The 18,260-nt window shown below is 38.1% G+C and overlaps 1 protein-coding gene across 1 annotated transcript in view; it reads right to left on the reverse strand.

Annotated features, from left to right (window-relative positions):
• Positions 1–18,260, reverse strand: part of LOC123541099 (1-phosphatidylinositol 3-phosphate 5-kinase-like) — a 123,970-nt gene that overhangs the window by 8,310 nt on the left and 97,400 nt on the right. Inside the window, 3 exon segments of the mRNA XM_053526381.1 lie at positions 766–869; positions 2,251–2,330; positions 13,683–13,779. Of these exon segments, the coding sequence (XP_053382356.1) occupies positions 766–869; positions 2,251–2,330; positions 13,683–13,779 (281 nt within the window).

Below are 18,260 nucleotides of genomic sequence, written 5' to 3' on the forward strand. Positions count from 1 at the left end.
ATATCCGAATCAATCTGCAACATTTACTAGCACTGTATCAAACAGCAAGTGTTACAGTCTACTGTACATTTACACATAACTTTTGATAAGGTAATTCTTGATAATTTCAAAAACAAATCTAATGGTTTCTCTAAAATATTGACAATTAATTTACATCACATGTTTAAAGTTACTCGCCAACAGTTTGGGTGACATTTTTCAACACGTTCATTTCCACCAAGTTTGGCATAGAATGTATATATGATACTGAAAAATGATAGTGTGAAAATACAAGAAGAATGTAATTTTTCTGCATAATTTCAAATTACGTTTACTATCTTCTGCACAATATGTTTGGTTATTTACAAGAATATCTTGCAAAATCTTATGTCAAAAAGTTTGTACCACTTGTCACTTTCAGAGTACTCACTTTTTATGGATTTTTGAGAGAAATTATTTTTTCAACTAAACTGTATGGGCTGGTCCCTTTAAATACTGTATGTATGGTGGGTACTGCAGCAGGAATTATTTGTCAGAATCAGAGTTACCACCTTATCATACCGCTAAAAATTCATCTTGGTTGAAAAATATTCTGATTCATTTAAGACAGTCCACACTTCAGTACTTGTATGGAATTGTGGAGCCCCTGTTTAACAAACTGACTACAATTACATATAAGTTACAACACCACTCAAAATAGACATTAAACCAATATCAAACTAAACATGTGAATCAAAAAGTAGACTGGATTATAACATTGACAACAAGTCACTAATTACATGTTACCTGCTGTTTTTCTACACTTGAGATATACTGGAAATATTCTGGTCCAAATCTTTCAAATGATTCTACCTCCATGTTTGACATCTGCTTCAGTATAAACCTGTCATCTGTAATAGTTTATTCACTACAGTACTAACAGAGTTAACATGGAAATTCAAATGACTATAAACTCTGATGTAATCAATACAATTTTAGTAAACAAAATCCCTTGTATATATCTGTGAGGACCTATATGGCCACAGCTGAAAGTAGCTGACTGCCAATCTATTGCCCTCATCGCTTTCTTTCAAGCATTGCAAATCATCCACCCTCACTGCTTCCATTCAAGTTATGCCAACATATTTACCCTCAATGCTCTCTTTCAAGCATTGCCAATCATCCCTCATCACTGCTCAACACATTTCCCCTCAGTGTCTCTTTAAAGCATTGCCAATCACCCCCTCACTGCTTCCATTCAATCTATGCCAATATATTTCCCCTTAGTGCTCTCTTTCAAGCACTATCAATCAATTCCCCCAACTGCTCTCTTTCAAGCATTGCCAAATCATTTCTGCTCATTGCTCTGATTCAACCAATTTCTGCTCATTGCTCTGATTCAATCAATTTCCCTCATTGCTTTGATTCAATCAATTCTCCTCATTGCTTTGATTCAATCAGTACCTGCAATTGCTATGATTCAATCAATTTCCCTCATTGCTCTGATTCAATCAATACCTGCAATTGCTCTGATTCAATCAATTTCCCTCATTGCTCTGATTCAATCAATACCTGCAATTGCTCTGATTCAATCAATTTCCCTCATTTCTCTGATTCAATCAATACCTGCAATTGCTCTGATTCAATCAATTTCCCTCGTTTCTCTGATTCAATCAATACCTGCAATTGCTCTGATTAAACTAATTTCCCTCATTGCTCTGATTCAATCAATACCATCAATTGCTCTGATTCAATCAATTTCCCTCATTGCTCTGATTCATTTCATTCCAACAATCTATTCATTCGTGCATCCTCATGCATCAACTCAATCTTGAGTATGTCCATACCAAACTCCAAAGGATGTGGGAGACCTAGAAAGACCTGGTTGGAATGTGCCAAGGGGGACTTGAAGGCTTACAACCTTGACAGCTTTGACCCACATGACAGAGAAGCATGGAGACTGGGTGTTAAACAATCTAGCCACCTGCTGCCTACCCTAGTTACTGGGACACCCGCAGCAGTCGACAAATAAACACAGGATATGATGATGATGATGAATCTAGCTTGTGTAAGTTAGGGGCTCAAAATTATTGATCTTCCTCCAATAGTTGTAAAGTCACTAAAAGAATGAACATTTATTTTACTCTCAACACAATGTTTCAGCTCAAGACCTTACAAGTGGACATTTAAACTGGAAATGGCTTGCAGCTGGAAACTGCTGTCACCTGCAAAAATCACTGATTATGCATTATTTCACTTTATTTAAATCAAGATGAAACATAAAGGTTGTACCATCAGTTTTACAGAAAGATGATCCAGATTTGCCTCCCTTTGCTTCCCATGGTTTACATCTACTTAATGACCGTATGTACCTGTAAATAATAACAAATCATACTAAAAACAAGAAACTGTTACAGAGTTACCAACGTCACCCGTCTAGGCACATTTTTCACAAAACATACTGCATGCCAATACAACATCTAAGTAAAAGGCAACATACTAACATTGTATATAAATCATAACTATATATCATATAATTCATGAAGACATTCTACGTTTGAAAATGTCTGGAAAGCTATAATTGGTAGATGCTTTTAAATGCTAATCTCTGAATTTAAAGATTTAATGCGATTTTATTTTTAAATTGGTAAGGAAAAATAAATAAAACTAGAGTTATCACTAAAGGTGATGAATGTACCCCCCGCATGCACTGACACAGTACATTGCAATTTGACGCACACAAGATTGCATAATTATGTGGACTGTATGTATATAGACTGTATGTATACAGTATAGTAACAAAAAACAAAGTCCCATAACTATGCAGAATATTTATCTAAAAGAATGTAACATGCACCATGCACAACTAGGGTTGGTACTGATCACTTGTGTGAAGTTTCATTAAATTGTGTGCAAGGGTTTGGTAGATTAGGCATGCACAAGATTGCATATGCAGACTGTATGTACATAGTATGTTAACAAGAAACAAAGTCCCATAACTCTGCAATTTTTGTCGCTGAAAGAACCTTACATGCCCCATGCACAACTACTGTTGTAACTGATCACTTGTGTGAAGTTTCATTAAATTGTGTCAAGGGGATTAGGAGAGATGGTGTGCACAAGATTGTGTCTATGTATATAGTATAGTAACAAAAAAACAAAGTCCCATAACTCTGCAAAAATTTTTTCTGAAAGAATGTAACATGCCCCATGCACAACTACTGTTGTTACTGATCACTTGTGTGAAGTTTCATTAAACTGTGTCAAAGGGATGAGGAGAGATGGTGTGCACAAGATTGTGTCTATGTATGAAGTATAGTAAAAAAAAAACAAAGTCCCATAACTCTGCAAATGTTTTTTTCTAAAAGAATCTAACATGCCCAAGCACAACTACTGTTGGTACTGATCACTTGTGTGAAGTTTCATTAAATTGTGTCAAGGGGATGAGGAGAGATGGTGCGCACAAGATTGTGTCTATATATATAGTATAGTAACAAAAAAACAAAGTCCCATAACTCTGCAAATTTTTTTTCTAAAAGAACCTAACATGCCCCATGCACAACTACTGTTGGTACTGATCACTTGTGTGAAGTCTCATTAAATTCTGTCAAGGGGATAAGGAGAGATGGTGCGCACAAGATTGCGTCTACGGACAGACGGACAGACAGACAGACAGACAGACAACCTGAAACCAGTTTACCCCCCCTTACAACTTTGTTGTCAGGGGGTACAAATATAACAACATATTTTGTCAAATTAAAGGGAAGTTATTCATAAACAAATGAAATGCATGGCAATTACATGGTAATATAAAAAAATTGCTTTAAAATGACATATAAGATGCTGATATTCAGCAGTCTTTTTCAACAAGGGTGCTGATATTCAGCAGGCTTTTTCAACAAGGGTGCTGATATCCAGCAGTCTCTTTCAACAAGGATGCTGATATCCAGCAGTCTTTTTCAACAAGGGTGCTGATATTCAGCAGGCTTTTTCAACAAGGATGCTGATATTCAGCTGGCTTTTTCAACAAGGATGCTGATATTCAGCTGGCTTTTTCAACAAGGATGCTGATATCCAGCAGTCTTTTTCAACAAGGATGCTGATATCCAGCAGTCTTTTTCAACAAGGGTGCTGATATTCAGCAGTCTCTTTCAACAAGGATGCTGATATCCAGCAGTCTTTTTCAACAAGGGTGCTGATATTCAGCAGGCTTTTACAACAAGGATGCTGATATTCAGCTGGCTTTTTCAACAAGGATGCTGATATCCAGCAGTCTTTTTCAACAAGGGTGCTGATATCCAGCAGGCTTTTTCAACAACGATGCTGATATCCAGCAGTCTCTTTCAACAAGGATGCTGATATCCAGCAGTCTTTTTCAACAAGGGTGCTGATATTCAGCTGGCTTTTTCAACAAGGATGCTGATGTTCAACAGTCTTTTTCAACAAGGATGCTGATATTCAGCAGGCTTTTTCAACAAGGATGCTGATATCCAGCAGTCTTTTTCAACAAGGGTGCTAATATTCAGCTGGCTTTTTCAACAAGGATGCTGATATTCAGCAGGCTTTTTCAACAAGGATGCTGATATCCAGCAGTCTTTTTCAACAAGGGTGCTGATATCCAGCAGTCTCTCTCAACAAGGATGCTGATATCCAGCAGTCTTTTTCAACAAGGGTGCTGATATTCAGCAGGCTTTTTCAATAAGGATGCTGATATTCAGCTGGCTTTTTCAACAAGGATGCTGATATCCAGCAGTCTTTTTCAACAAGGGTGCTGATATCCAGCAGGCTTTTTCAACAACGATGCTGATATCCAGCAGTCTCTTTCAACAAGGATGCTGATATCCAGCAGTCTTTTTCAACAAGGGTGCTGATATTCAGCTGGCTTATTCAACAAGGATGCTGATGTTCAACAGTCTTTTTCAACAAGGATGCTGATATTCAGCAGGCTTTTTCAACAAGGATGCTGATATCCAGCAGTCTTTTTCAACAAGGGTGCTGATATTCAGCTGGCTTTTTCAACAAGGATGCTGATATTCAGCAGGCTTTTTCAACAAGGGTGCTGATATTCAGCTGGCTTTTTCAACAAGGATGCTGATATTCAGCAGGCTTTTTCAACAAGGATGCTGATATCCAGCAGTCTTTTTCAACAAGGGTGCTGATATCCAGCAGTCTCTTTCAACAAGGATGCTGATATCCAGCAGTCTTTTTCAACAAGGGTGCTGATATTCAGCAGGCTTTTTCAACAAGGATGCTGATATTCAGCTGGCTTTTTCAACAAGGATGCTGATATCCAGCAGTCTTTTTCAACAAGGGTGCTGATATCCAGCAGGCTTTTTCAACAACGATGCTGATATCCAGCAGTCTCTTTCAACAAGGATGCTGATATCCAGCAGGCTTTTTCAACAAGGGTGCTGATATCCAGCAGGCTTTTTCAACAAGGATGCTGATATTCAGCAGGCTTTTTCAACAAGGATGCTGATATCCAGCAGTCTTTTTCAACAAGGGTGCTGATATCCAGCAGTCTCTTTCAACAAGGATGCTGATATCCAGCAGTCTTTTTCAACAAGGGTGCTGATATTCAGCAGGGTTTTTCAACAAGGGTGCTGATATTCAGCTGGCTTTTTCAACAAGGATGCTGATATCCAGCAGGCTTTTTCAACAAGGATGCTGATATCCAGCAGGCTTTTTCAACAAGGGTGCTGATATTCAGCTGGCTTTTTCAACAAGGATGCTGATATTCAGCTGGCTTTTTTTAACAAGGATGCTGATATCCAGCACGCTTTTTCAACAAGGATGCTGATATTCAGCAGGCTTTTTCAACAAGAACGCTGATATCCAGCAGGCTTTTTCAACAAGGATGCTGATATTCAGCTGGCTTTTTCAACAAGGGTGCTGATATTCAGTTGGCTTTATTAACAAGGATGCTGATATTCAGCAGGCTTTTTCAACAAGAGTTCTGATATTCAGCAGGCTTTTTCAACAAGGATGCTGATATTCAGCTGGCTTTTTTAACAAGGGTGCTGATATCCAGGAGGCTTTTTCAACAAGGGTGCTGATATTCAGCAGGCTTTTTCAACAAGAGTGCTGATATTCCGCTGGCTTTTCATAAAGGATGCTGATATTCAACAGTCTTTATCTTTTTCAACAAGGATGCTGATATTCAGCTGGCTTTTTCAACAAGGGTGCTGATATTCAGCTGGCTTTTTCAACAAGATGCTGATATTCAGCTGGTATTTTAACAAGGATGCTGATATCAAGCTGTCTTTTTCAACAAGGATGCTGATGTTCAACAGTCTTTTTCAACAAGGATGCTGATATTCAGCAGGCTTTTTCAACAAGGATGCTGATATTCAGCAGTCCTTTTCAACAAGGATGCTGATATTCAGCAGTCCTTTTCAGATGCTGATATTCAGCAGGCTTTTCAACAAGGATGCTGATATTCAGCAGTCTTTTTCAACAAGGATGCTGATATTCAGCAGGCTTTTTCAACAAGGATGCTGATATCCAGCAGTCTTTTTCAACAAGGATGCTGATATTCAGCTGGCTTTTTCAACAAGGATGCTGATATTCAGCTGGCTTTTTCAACAAGGATGACGATATTCAGCAGGCTTTTTCAACAAGGATGGCTTTTTCATCAAGGATGTTGATATTCAGCAGGCCTTTTCAACAAGAATGCTGGCATTCAGCAGGCTTTTTCATCAAGGATGCTGATATTCAGCAAGCTATTTCAACAAGGTTGCTGATATTCAGCTGGTTTTTTCAGCAAGGATGCTGATATTCAGCTGGTTTTTTTTTCAACAAGGATGCTGACATTCAGGTTGCTTTTTCAACAAGGATGCTGATATTCAGCTGTTTTTTTTTCAACAAGGATGCTGACATTCAGGTGGCTTTTTCAACAAGGATGCTGATATCCAGCAGGCTTTTTCAACAAGGGTGCTGATATCCAGCAGGCTTTTTCAACAAGGATGCTGATATTCAGCAGTCTTTTTCAACAAGGATGCTGATATCCAGCAGTCTTTTTCAACAAGGATGCTGATATCCAGCAGGCGTTTTCAACAAGGATGCTGATATTCAGCTGGCGTTTTCAACAAGGATGCTGATATCCAGCTGGCATTTTCAACAAGGATGCTGATATCCAGCAGGCTTTTTCAACAAGGATGCTGATATCCAGCAGGCTTTTTCAACAAGGGTGCTGATATCCAGCAGGCTTTTTCAACAAGGGTGCTGATATCTAGCAGGCTTTTTCAACAAGGATGCTGATATTCAGCTGGCGTTTTCAACAAGGATGCTGATATTCAGCAGACTTGAGCGAGCAAGACCCTGTATTGTAAAGTTTGGTTTGGGCTTTCAGTGTTAATGTCAGATTTGCATAAAGCTATGCAGTTGTTGCTCTTGTTTTAATACAAGTGTATATCAATAAATTATCATTGACTCATATTTTGCTTGAAATGTAATAGTCCAGCTGAAAATAACTGTATATATTTCATACCATGTGTATTCTGACTTGATTGCAAATATTGATTTTATAATTGATACATGACTGACCTTTAGGTACATACTTCCTGTACAATATAAAATACTCTAGTTGTGTAGATTTATCCTAAGTGCTTATATCCTAAAAGTTCAGTAACATTATTTTCATTATCTATGTAAACGGTCATGTCTCCTCTTCCTTATGTCAGAATTAAAGATTGACTTTTGACACGATTGTCACAAATGGACATTTAAGCTGAATTTATAGCAACTTAACAGGGAAGTGAATGATGTTGCTAACAGAAGAAAAGACAAAATAAAGCTCATTGGAGAAGACAATAAAAGCTCAGTGGAGAAAAGACAAAATGAAACTCAGTGGAGAAAACATTGGAGAAAGGATAAAATAAAGCTCATTGGAGAAAAGACAAAATAAAGCTCATTGGAGAAAAGACAAAAAAAAAGCTCAGTGGAGAAAAGACAAAATCAAACTCACTGGAGAAAACATTGGAGAAAGGATAAAATAAAGCTCATTGGAGAAAAGAAGACAAAATCAAGCTTCTTGGTGAAAAGACAAAAAAGCTGACTGGAGGTCAGATAAAATAAAGCTCATTTAAGATAAAGTAATGGTCTCTGGAGAAAGATAGAAGATTCATTCAGAAAAAAAGGCACTCAAATGTTTTACAGCTTCCAAAGTAAGACCAGGAAATGGCCACATATGATGACAGCAGGTCAGTTGCTAAAAGCTCTGATGAATATTGGGAGTTCTTGTGCGGCCCATGTAAACAAGATGGAAGACAGATAAAGGCAGAGGCATTTTGTGTGGACTGCAATGAAAATCTGTGCCAAAACTGCTATCAATACCATCAAAGATTCCGGGCATTCAAGGATCATGTCCTACGTAATGAATGTGAATCTCCCACTGAGCCAACAGTAGCCACCCAGAGTCAAAATGTTTGTGTGACCAAATGTGCCATTCATCCTACCAAGATCATTGAATATTTCTGTGGACAATGTGACAAAGTAGGATGCATGGTGTGCACTACACTTCAACATAGGCAATGCAAAAATGTCAAACATATTCCAGATATGATAAAAAATGTCAAAATAAATAACAATGTAAAAGAAATTACAAACAATTTAGACTCAATATCACTTGAACTCGAGCATTGTAAAAATACTATAGACTCTAACATAAGAGCAGAAGACAAACTTCACGAATGTGCTACGAAAAATTTAATGACACAAATGAATTACATCAGAAAATTATTTGATAATTTGGAGAAACAAAGTGAGAAAATGATTGAAGATATTGGAGCAAAGAACAGGACATCCTTAAAGGCAGCTGCTACATTGTACGGAAAGTTGACTGACAGAATCTCACATATGAAATCTGACCTCACCGCCAGGAAGGATGATGGAAATATCTGTGAACTATTTATAGCAACAAAAACTTATAAGACAAATACACAAGATATAAAAGACAAACTTCAGAAACTGAAGGAGGGGAGTAAGATTGAGAGATATGAATTTAAACCATCTTCACATGCTGCAGGTATCCAGTGTGGCAGTTTAGAGGTTATAAATTCTGAGCAGAAAAAAGGATTCATTTTTGCTTCGTCTCTGAATATCTTCAAAGGTAAAGACAAGAAAACACACAGTATTTCAGCACTAACTATAGTTAGTGAAACTTTCATTGCTGCAACGGATTACAAAAACAAAGCAGTTACTGCAATTAACACAAAAAGCAGGGTCATTACATCAGTGCTCGAGGACGTAGAAACAACAAGTTTAACAACCATAAATGAAAGTCAGCTTGCTGTATCATTACCTACTGAAAATAAGATTCAATTCTTAAACCTGTCAGAAACTGGAATTCTAACAAAAGGGTATGAAATAGTTGTTAAAAATTGCTGCTTTGGTCCATTTGGGATCCAATACTGTAGAGATAAGTTGATGGCTGCATGTTTTAATGAAGTAAGAGTTGTCGATATGGAAGGGAATGAGATAAGAACAATTGCTTACAATTCCATTGGACAGGAAATGTTTAGATTGACATCTTATTTAGCAATCAGCCCTGATAACGAGACCGTCTACGTCCTGGACAGTTGCAGTGACACTGCCTCAGTGACCAGCATGACAGTCGAGGGCAAGGTCAAGGTCATCTACAGAGATAAGGACCTGGTAAAACCATTTGGACTGTCAGTGGACAAAGCAGGCAATGTCTATGTACACTGTGAAAGAACACCTAACATACAGATGCTATCTGCAGACTGTGTTAAAGTTCAAACTCTAAATTTACCCAGTTATTGCTTCGCTTTCTCCAAGACAAGCAACAAGGTTTTTGTTGGAGGGGAGCAAGGTATTGACACATACATTACAAACTGATGTCTTCAAACATCAATATTTTTAAATAAATTTGAATATGAAGGACCACAATGGAAATAAGAGCTCTCTCTTTTCTGTGTTATCCTTGGTGTGTATGTCATGTTGTTATTTATTCTCATGTATGTGATATCTTTTAAATTTCTGTACATGTTGTTTTAAATACTGTGAAATCATTAATGTTCGTGGGGGACTAATTTTCGTGGATTTCGTGGTTGAGTCAATCCACGAAATTTAATCTGAACGAACACGTAAAATTCCCACTCATTTTATGTTCAGAAGTTGAAATCCATGAATTTTCGTCCCTACGAAATTGCCGTTTTGACCAAAACCACGAAATTTCATGCCCACGAAATTAAATGATTTCACAGTATTTCATGTATGCACAACGTACAAAAATAAATCTATCTATCTATGAACTTTGTTGAAAACTTTCTGACTCTTGCTCCTGGTTCAAATAACATTTTCAAACATTGTTCTGTTCCCTTAGATATATTTCCAGTACAAATACCCCTCCATGTATGAACCTTATACAGAAAGTTAACCAATACAAGATGAATCACAGTGACCTCGTAGGTGTAATATTTACGCAAAGTCTGAGAGCTCTTGGTACTTTTGCCAAAACATCATACCATAAAGTTGTTGTTTATTGAAAAAGAGGACACTGTGACCTAATATTAAAACAAGCACTGTTTTGCCAGTGTCAAAGAATGTAAATTTGTTGTTTTTATACGCCCGTTTGAGAAACGGGACATATTATGGGAATGCCCCTGGTGGGCGGATAGGCGGGCGGCGTCCACAGACTTTGTCTGGAGCATATCTTCTTCATGCATGGAGGGATTTTGATGAAATTTCGCACAGTTGTTCACCATCATGAGACAGAGTGTCAAGCGCAAGAACCAGGTCCCTAGGTCTAAGGTCAAGGTCACACTTAGAAGTCAAAGGATACAAGAATGAAAACTTTGTCCGGAGCATTTCTTCTTCATGCATTGAGGGATTTTGATATAACTTGGCACAAATGTTCACCACCACGAGACGGAGTGTCATGCGCAAGAACCAGGTCCCTAGGTCTAAGGTCAAGGTCACAGAGGTCAAAGGATACAAGAATGAAAACTTTGTCTGGAGCATTTCTTCTTCATGCATGGAGGGATTTTGACATAACTTGGCACAAATGTTCACCACCACGAGACGGAGTGTCAGGCGCAAGAACCAGGTCTCTAGGTCTAAGGTCAAGGTCACACTTAGAGGCCAAAGGTCAGATACAAGAATGACTTTGTCTGAAGCAGTTTTTCTTCATGCATGGAGGGATTTTGATGTAACTTGGCACAATTGTACACCATCATGAGACAAAGTGTCATGCGCAGGTCCCTTCTTTAGAATTACTTCCATTTGTTGTTACTATAAACAGCTTATATTGTAACTTTTTCATAACTAGTCATTGGGAAAAATCGAGACCACTTTTCTGTAGTACAACATGCATGTTACATCCAATTTTGAGGTGTATTTCGACCAATCTCTACCTGGGAAGGATGTGAATTTAGAAAAACAAAACAATTACAATAATTACTAAACAACCACAAAATTAAAATTCCATTTGCAAATACAAGTGCTAGAGTAAAGAAATTTACTGTGACGGGCGTATATTGTGACATTCTGGCACTCTTGTTTGGAGATTGTAAAATCCTGGGCCTTTGTGGCCAAGTGGTTTAGGTTTCTGACTTTGAATCACTGGCCCCTTACCATGTGAAATGAGGCACTGAATTTTTCATGTGAGTAAACCATCCAGCCTGCTTATGAAAGGTCAGTGGTTCTACCTGGAACAACTGATACGGGGACTGGAAACCGGCATTTATCTTATCTTATGCTGTCGTCCAATCGAAGCGTATGCCGTAGGTTATTCTGCTATTACTCAAACACTTACACGTTACAGTTTAACCCGTCCTTTCAGTGAAAATCTGGGAAAGCATTTGTTGAATTTTTTGTTGAAAAAAGTTCTGCCATGAAATTATTGCCTGCATCTGTGAAAATGGCTAAATCTAGACTTGTCTTACCCAGAGAGAAAGATGTCGTTTTTTACATGATATCTGCCTTGTTGATTCAGAGTATTTAGAACAAAAAAATTAGGACATATTTTAATGAAAATAGCAAGTCAAAACTGTAAACTGTTGCCTGAAAATATTTGTTTATGATATTGCTCTGTTCTTCACCATTTAAACGCGTGTTAAACCTAGATGATTTTCTGCAGTTTAATCTAAAAGTTCGGAATACTACAGTGAAACACCGCTCGCTCGAGCATCGATGACTCGAGCACCCGTGCTCGCTCGAGCAATTCATGTGGTCCCGGCCGATTTCCTTCTATTTTCTGTGTGAAATTACCATGGCTGGGTCGAGCATCGATAACTCGATCGCTCGAGCATGACACCTGGTCCCTGTGTATTAATTTACTCTTTGTTGCTTCTGGCTAACTCGAGCAGAGGTGTCAAAAATGTTCGCAGCTTCGGCGATCAGAATGTATCGGTTAATTAAAAATTTTCGCACGTCGTGAAAATTGCATTGTTTATTCCTTGACTATGTTAAATGTTTGTTTGTCGGTATATTTGATCTGATAATGAGATTAATTATTGATGAAAGGTTAAAGAAATTACTGTTTGCTTTAGATTAGAGCAAGTATGTTATTACTTATTACATCATAGATATATTTTTTTAAATGTCACGGGTTTGTTATTATTACGCATCACCGTTTCCTCTGCAAATGGTACCGATGACAATTGATACAATAAAACTTCATTTTTTTCGTATGCTGGTCAATGTTTGGGTCGCTCGAAATCATGGATAACTCGAGCATTTTGCTCATCCCCTTGCGACCTCGAGCGAGCGGTGTTTCACTGTAAATGTATAAAAAATATTTTAATTTAAATACATTGTATTTTTCACACATCAGTTTTAAGATTAAATTTATTAAACTAATTTTTGGAGTTTAAACAACAATTTCGTTTGAAACATTCCCTACGTTCAAGAAGAACGTTTGTTTCTGTATGTAGAAAACTGACATTATAAACAATAATTATGGCTCTACAAGATTAAGAAAAGTGTCAGCTTTCTGTTATTTTCCAATTTTTTTTATTCAAATCCAACAAAAATCGGCCCTTTGATAAAGGTTTGAAGTTACGTGGTAAAATATTTCTTCAGGGAAGTGAGCTCGAGTTAATTCATAATAATTAAGCATATCACCACATGCAGTCGCATGCTGTTTTTGCTTCAGAATCCCTTTAGATCAATCTCTGATCATCTAATTATCGCCACTTAACATGTGACTGGTAAACCCTTTGAACAATAAGTGTTATAGCTCCATGATTAACATGAGATAATATGCTAATTACACGCTAATCGATAGTGGCGAAAACAAAATATCGATCGCTAACAACTGGTCGATATTTACAGGTATGGACGACAGCATAATACTGATAAATGTATTGATTTATACGGAGTTTCTACTCCCCGTATTAGACCTTCCTGGTTCTACCCAGGTGCCTGGCCATGATGAAATAATACACGGAGTGGCATCTGGGTCCTTCCTTCACCATCAAAGCTGGAAAATAGCCATCACAAATCAAACTACACCTATGAAGCAGATATGGCGAGTATAATGCCACCTTCCAGCCACACCAATCAGCAATGACATTATGCATTGAAAGAACAAGGCTTCCAGTTAAAAATAAACTAGTTATAAATGGTTTAATCATTTTTATCTAAGCACAAAATATGTTGTTGATGAAATAACCAACATCCACTGATATTTCTACTAAACATCTCTTCTGGGAGTGTGGTGAGGGAAATCATTGCTATCAAAACACTATATAATAACTTACGCATCTTCTCCATCAGGAAATATGTGCTTCCGTAGATGTCTAAACTGTTCAGCAAAATACACCTTACAATAGAACCTTGCTGTGTTATCAGAGAACTCTGTAATATATAAATAGAAAATTCGTCAATACAAGAGGGCCAAGATGGCCCTAGGTCGCTCACCTGTGTAACACACCATAACAGTGTTTTACCTAGTGATTACATGGAAACAAATATTCTGACCAATTTTCAGTAAGATTGAACCAAAAAACATGCCACCTTGAGTGTAAACAAACATTTTCTTTGATTTGACCTAACAACCTAGTTTTTGACCCCACATGACCTAGATAAGAACTTGTCCAAGACTTGATGATAACAAAATTAATATTCTGACCAAAATTTATGAAGATTGAATAAAAAATGCGCCCCCTAGGGTGTAAACAAGCTCATTCTTTGATTTGACATGGTGACCTAGTTTTGACCCCACATGACCCAGATAAAAATTCATATGATATTTCATGCAGACAAAGATACTGACCAAGTTTCATGCACATCAAATGAACAATAGTGTTAACACGCTTTTCCTTTGATTTGACTGGGTGACCTAGTCTCTGACTCCATATGACCAAGTTTCAAACTTGGCCTAGGAACAATCAAGATAAACATTCTGACCAAGTTTCATGAAGATAGGGTCATAATTAGGGCCTCTAGGTTGTTTACAAGCTTTTCCTTTGATTTTCCTTTGACATGACCTAGTTTTGATCCAGACCTAGAGATCATCAAGATAATCATTCTGTGCAAGTTTGTATCAAATCAAAGCATAAATGAAACCTCTATATGGCTGAAAAGGCCAAAATAGAAAATGTTGCCCCTTTCAGAGGCAGTAACTCTAGAACCCATGAAGGAATCTAACCAGTTTTCAAAAGAAACTGAGATTTTGTTGTGACTTAAGTTGTGTGTAAGTGTGGTTAAAATCAGATATAGAATATAGAACTTCTATCATGTTCACAAGGTAAAAATTACCAACTTTTGGCTCTTTTAGGGGTCAGTTAGTGGCCTCTCTAGAACCTGTGATTGGATCTGACAGATTCACCATGGAATCCAAGATTTATTGTTGTTGAAGACATTTTGCAAGTTTGCATCAAATCAAACCATAAATAAAGTCTCTATATGGCTGCAAAAGCCAAAATAGCAAATTTTGGACCTTTAAGGGGCCATAACTCTGGAACTCATGATGGGATCTGGCCAGTTTTTGAAAGCAACCGAGATATTATGCCAATACAAGTTGTGTGCAAGTTTGATTAAAGCTGATTGCAAAATGTTGTTTCTATAGTGTTCACAAGCAAAAAATAGCATATTTTGGCCCTTTAAGGGGCCATAATTCTGAAACCCATAATGGGATCTGGCCAGTTTTAAAAGGAACCGAGATATTATGCCAATACAAGTTGCATGTTAGTTTGATTAAAGTTGATTGCAAAATGTGGTATCTATCATGTTCACAAGCAAAAAATAGCAAATTTTGGCCCTTGAGGGGCCATAACTCTGGAACCCATGATGGGATCTGGCCAGTTTTTGAAAGGAACCGAGATATTATGCCCATACAAGTTGTGTGCAAGTTTGATTAAAATCAAATATAAAATGTGGTATCTATCGTGTTCACAAGGAAATTGTGAACGGACGGATGACGGATGGACGACTGACGAAGGGTGATCACAAAAGCTCACCCTGTCACTACGTAATAGGTGAGCTAAAAACACACAACAGAATCTTGTTGTGTTGTAAGAGAACTCTGTAATATATAAATAGAAAACTGGTCAGTAAAACACACAACAGAACCTTGCTGTGTTATCAGAGAACTCTGTAATCTGGTCAATAAAACACACAACAGAACCTTGCTGTGTTGTAAGAGAACTCTGTAATATTCACATAGCAATCTGTTCATTAAAACGCTTTACAATCATATCACCTTCCTGTACTGTCATCAAACTATTCAGCAAAATAAACATTACAACAGAACCTTGCTATATTGTCAGAGTATTCTGTAATATATACATTTAGCAAACTGTCCAGCAACACACTTTACAACAGAACCTTGCTGTGTTGTCTGAGAAACTTCCCAAGGAGCATGATTTGAACAACCTGTTAATGGACCTACATACCGAACATCTGAGCTCAAGCCATTACAGTTTTAGACAAGTAAATTCAAAAAAGGTTTTCATGTTCATGTCTATGTAGAACAAGTAAACCACAGGGATGGGTCAATGTCCACCCCAGGGACAAAATTTGTAGAGGACCACTACACAATGCTACAAGCAAAATATCTAAGCTCTATGTTTTGAAGCTTCAAACAAGTGACTGAGGTTTAAGACAAGAAGACTTTTAAAGGTTTCCCTCATTAAGTCAATGTAAAACAAGTGAACTCCAGGACATGGTCAATTTAGTCCAACTGAATAAAGCTGGTAGAGGACCACTACACAATGCTTCATGCCAAATATCTTATCTAAGCCCAGGCCCTGGAGGTTTCAGATAAAAAGATTTTTAAAGAATTTCCTACATAAGACTATGTAAAACAAGTGACCGAGTATTGTAGTGGCAATACAGAAGTCCCCTACCGGTGAAAAAACAATTTTATTTGACCTTCAGTAATGACCTTGACCTTTGACTGACAACGATGGGTCATGTGCATGACACATTGTCTAATCATGGGAAACATTTCTGTGTAGTACTAAAAAATTCCTTCAATGCAATTAAAAGTAATGTAGCAGAAACAAATTTTTACTTGACCTTGAACAGTGACCTTGACCTTTAATCGACAAGCATAGATGTCATTTTCTCACCATGGGGAACGTTTGTGTGTAGTACTAAGATAATCCATCAATGCATATAAAAGTTATGGAGCAGAAACAATTTTCACTTGACCTTCAATAGTGACCTTGACCTTTGACCTAAAAGCATAAGTAATGTACACGAATAATCTACATATTGACCTTTATTCACATACCAAGTTTTAAGAAACTAGCTTGAATACTTTTTGAGTTATCGCACGATCCAGATTTGCGGACGGACAGACATTCCTACATATGGGTATTTATGTGGCTACTCTTTTGTTCTCTCTATTGTTCTTTTAGCCATGTAAAAGAAAAATACCCACATAAAAGCTTACAGAATAATAAAAATTATTTTCCTTTAAAATAATTCAATTTATTTTTCGGAGAAATTGTCATCTGTCTTGATATGACGAACATTATCGGTTGCTATGCATTTGGTTATTCTCGGGCTTTATCGTTGCATTCGCTGTCTCACGTTGGTTCCCGCTCTGCTGTTTACGAACGGGCTAAAGTCGCTACAGTATATAAGCGCATAAATCCCGTGCACTTTTCTCAGTCAGATATCGACGCGTCGCTCTCAACACAAGAAAACTTTAGACAACAATACTTACTTGGTCGTAGAATTTGATTTTGAAATTCTGTCTTGATAATGCCACGTGGTCGAGGCCGCCGAAGGCATCAGCATGCAGCCGGGAGAGGCCAGCAAAGAAATGTTGCGGGCCAGGACAGGCAACTACGAGAAAGGAATCCCCAGGGGCGTAGAAATAGGGGCGCAGACGTGCAGCTGCACGAGAATCAGCGAAATCCGCCACTTCCGAGGCAGGAGCGGGACCAACAACCAGTCGCCGTGCAGGACGCACCGGCACAGCGTGACGCCGGAAATGAGCAAGAAGGCAGGCAAACCAGGGGGCGAAAGCGCATGGCCGACGACCTTGAGGAATTGGTAGACGAGAGCCTGTTGCAGTCTGACGCCGGTAAGTCAAATTTTATCGACTTTGAACAAATTATGAATGCTTCTGGTATAATTCCGCAAACAGGCAGTTTACAATGTAATAATAGTAATTTAGCGACGGGTGTGGCGTCACTAACCAGAATGCAAATCTATCAGTTCTACCCTCTCAGGTTAGTGATTTATCGGCGGCAAGGTCGAATGGCCACGTGGCAAGCAATTTTAATTCGGCGCCTATTATGCGTCTAGCAGACGATGATTTAGCCGCTCATGAAACCTACCTCGCTCAAGCAGCAAATATGCAGGGGCGAATATGTGAATTTAGCACTATTGCTCAAGGGGCGGTAGAATTGTCAGAATTTTGTAGAGGTTCTGTGTTTGGATTAGACGCCGATTTTCATATTGTGTCGACTCCAAAAGTGTGCAAAGATCAAATAACCTGTATTGAAAAGTGGACCAACGCATTCATTATTTACTCTTCCATATATTTGTCTAACCATGCCGATAAAGTGTATGAATATTACACTACATGTATAATATTCGGGAGTGTGCTTTGCGTCAAGGGGGGTTCGCTTGGAGAACTTACGATGAGCAGTTTCGTTTGCGCCAGGCTATATCCCCTGCACCATGGTCAAATATCAACAACGATTTATGGTGGCGTTGTATGATGCAAGTTAAATCATCTCCAAAAGTTCAATCAGTTGCAAAATCGAGGTATTCGTGTCTGGATTTTAATAATGGAAGATGTACTTGGCCCAATTGTAGGTTCCCACATATATGCACGAAATGCAATGGGCCTCATCCAGAGATTACTTGTCCCACTC

The sequence above is a fragment of the Mercenaria mercenaria genome, chromosome 16 (assembly GCF_021730395.1).
Source record: "Mercenaria mercenaria strain notata chromosome 16, MADL_Memer_1, whole genome shotgun sequence".
Lineage (NCBI taxonomy): Eukaryota > Metazoa > Mollusca > Bivalvia > Venerida > Veneridae > Mercenaria > Mercenaria mercenaria.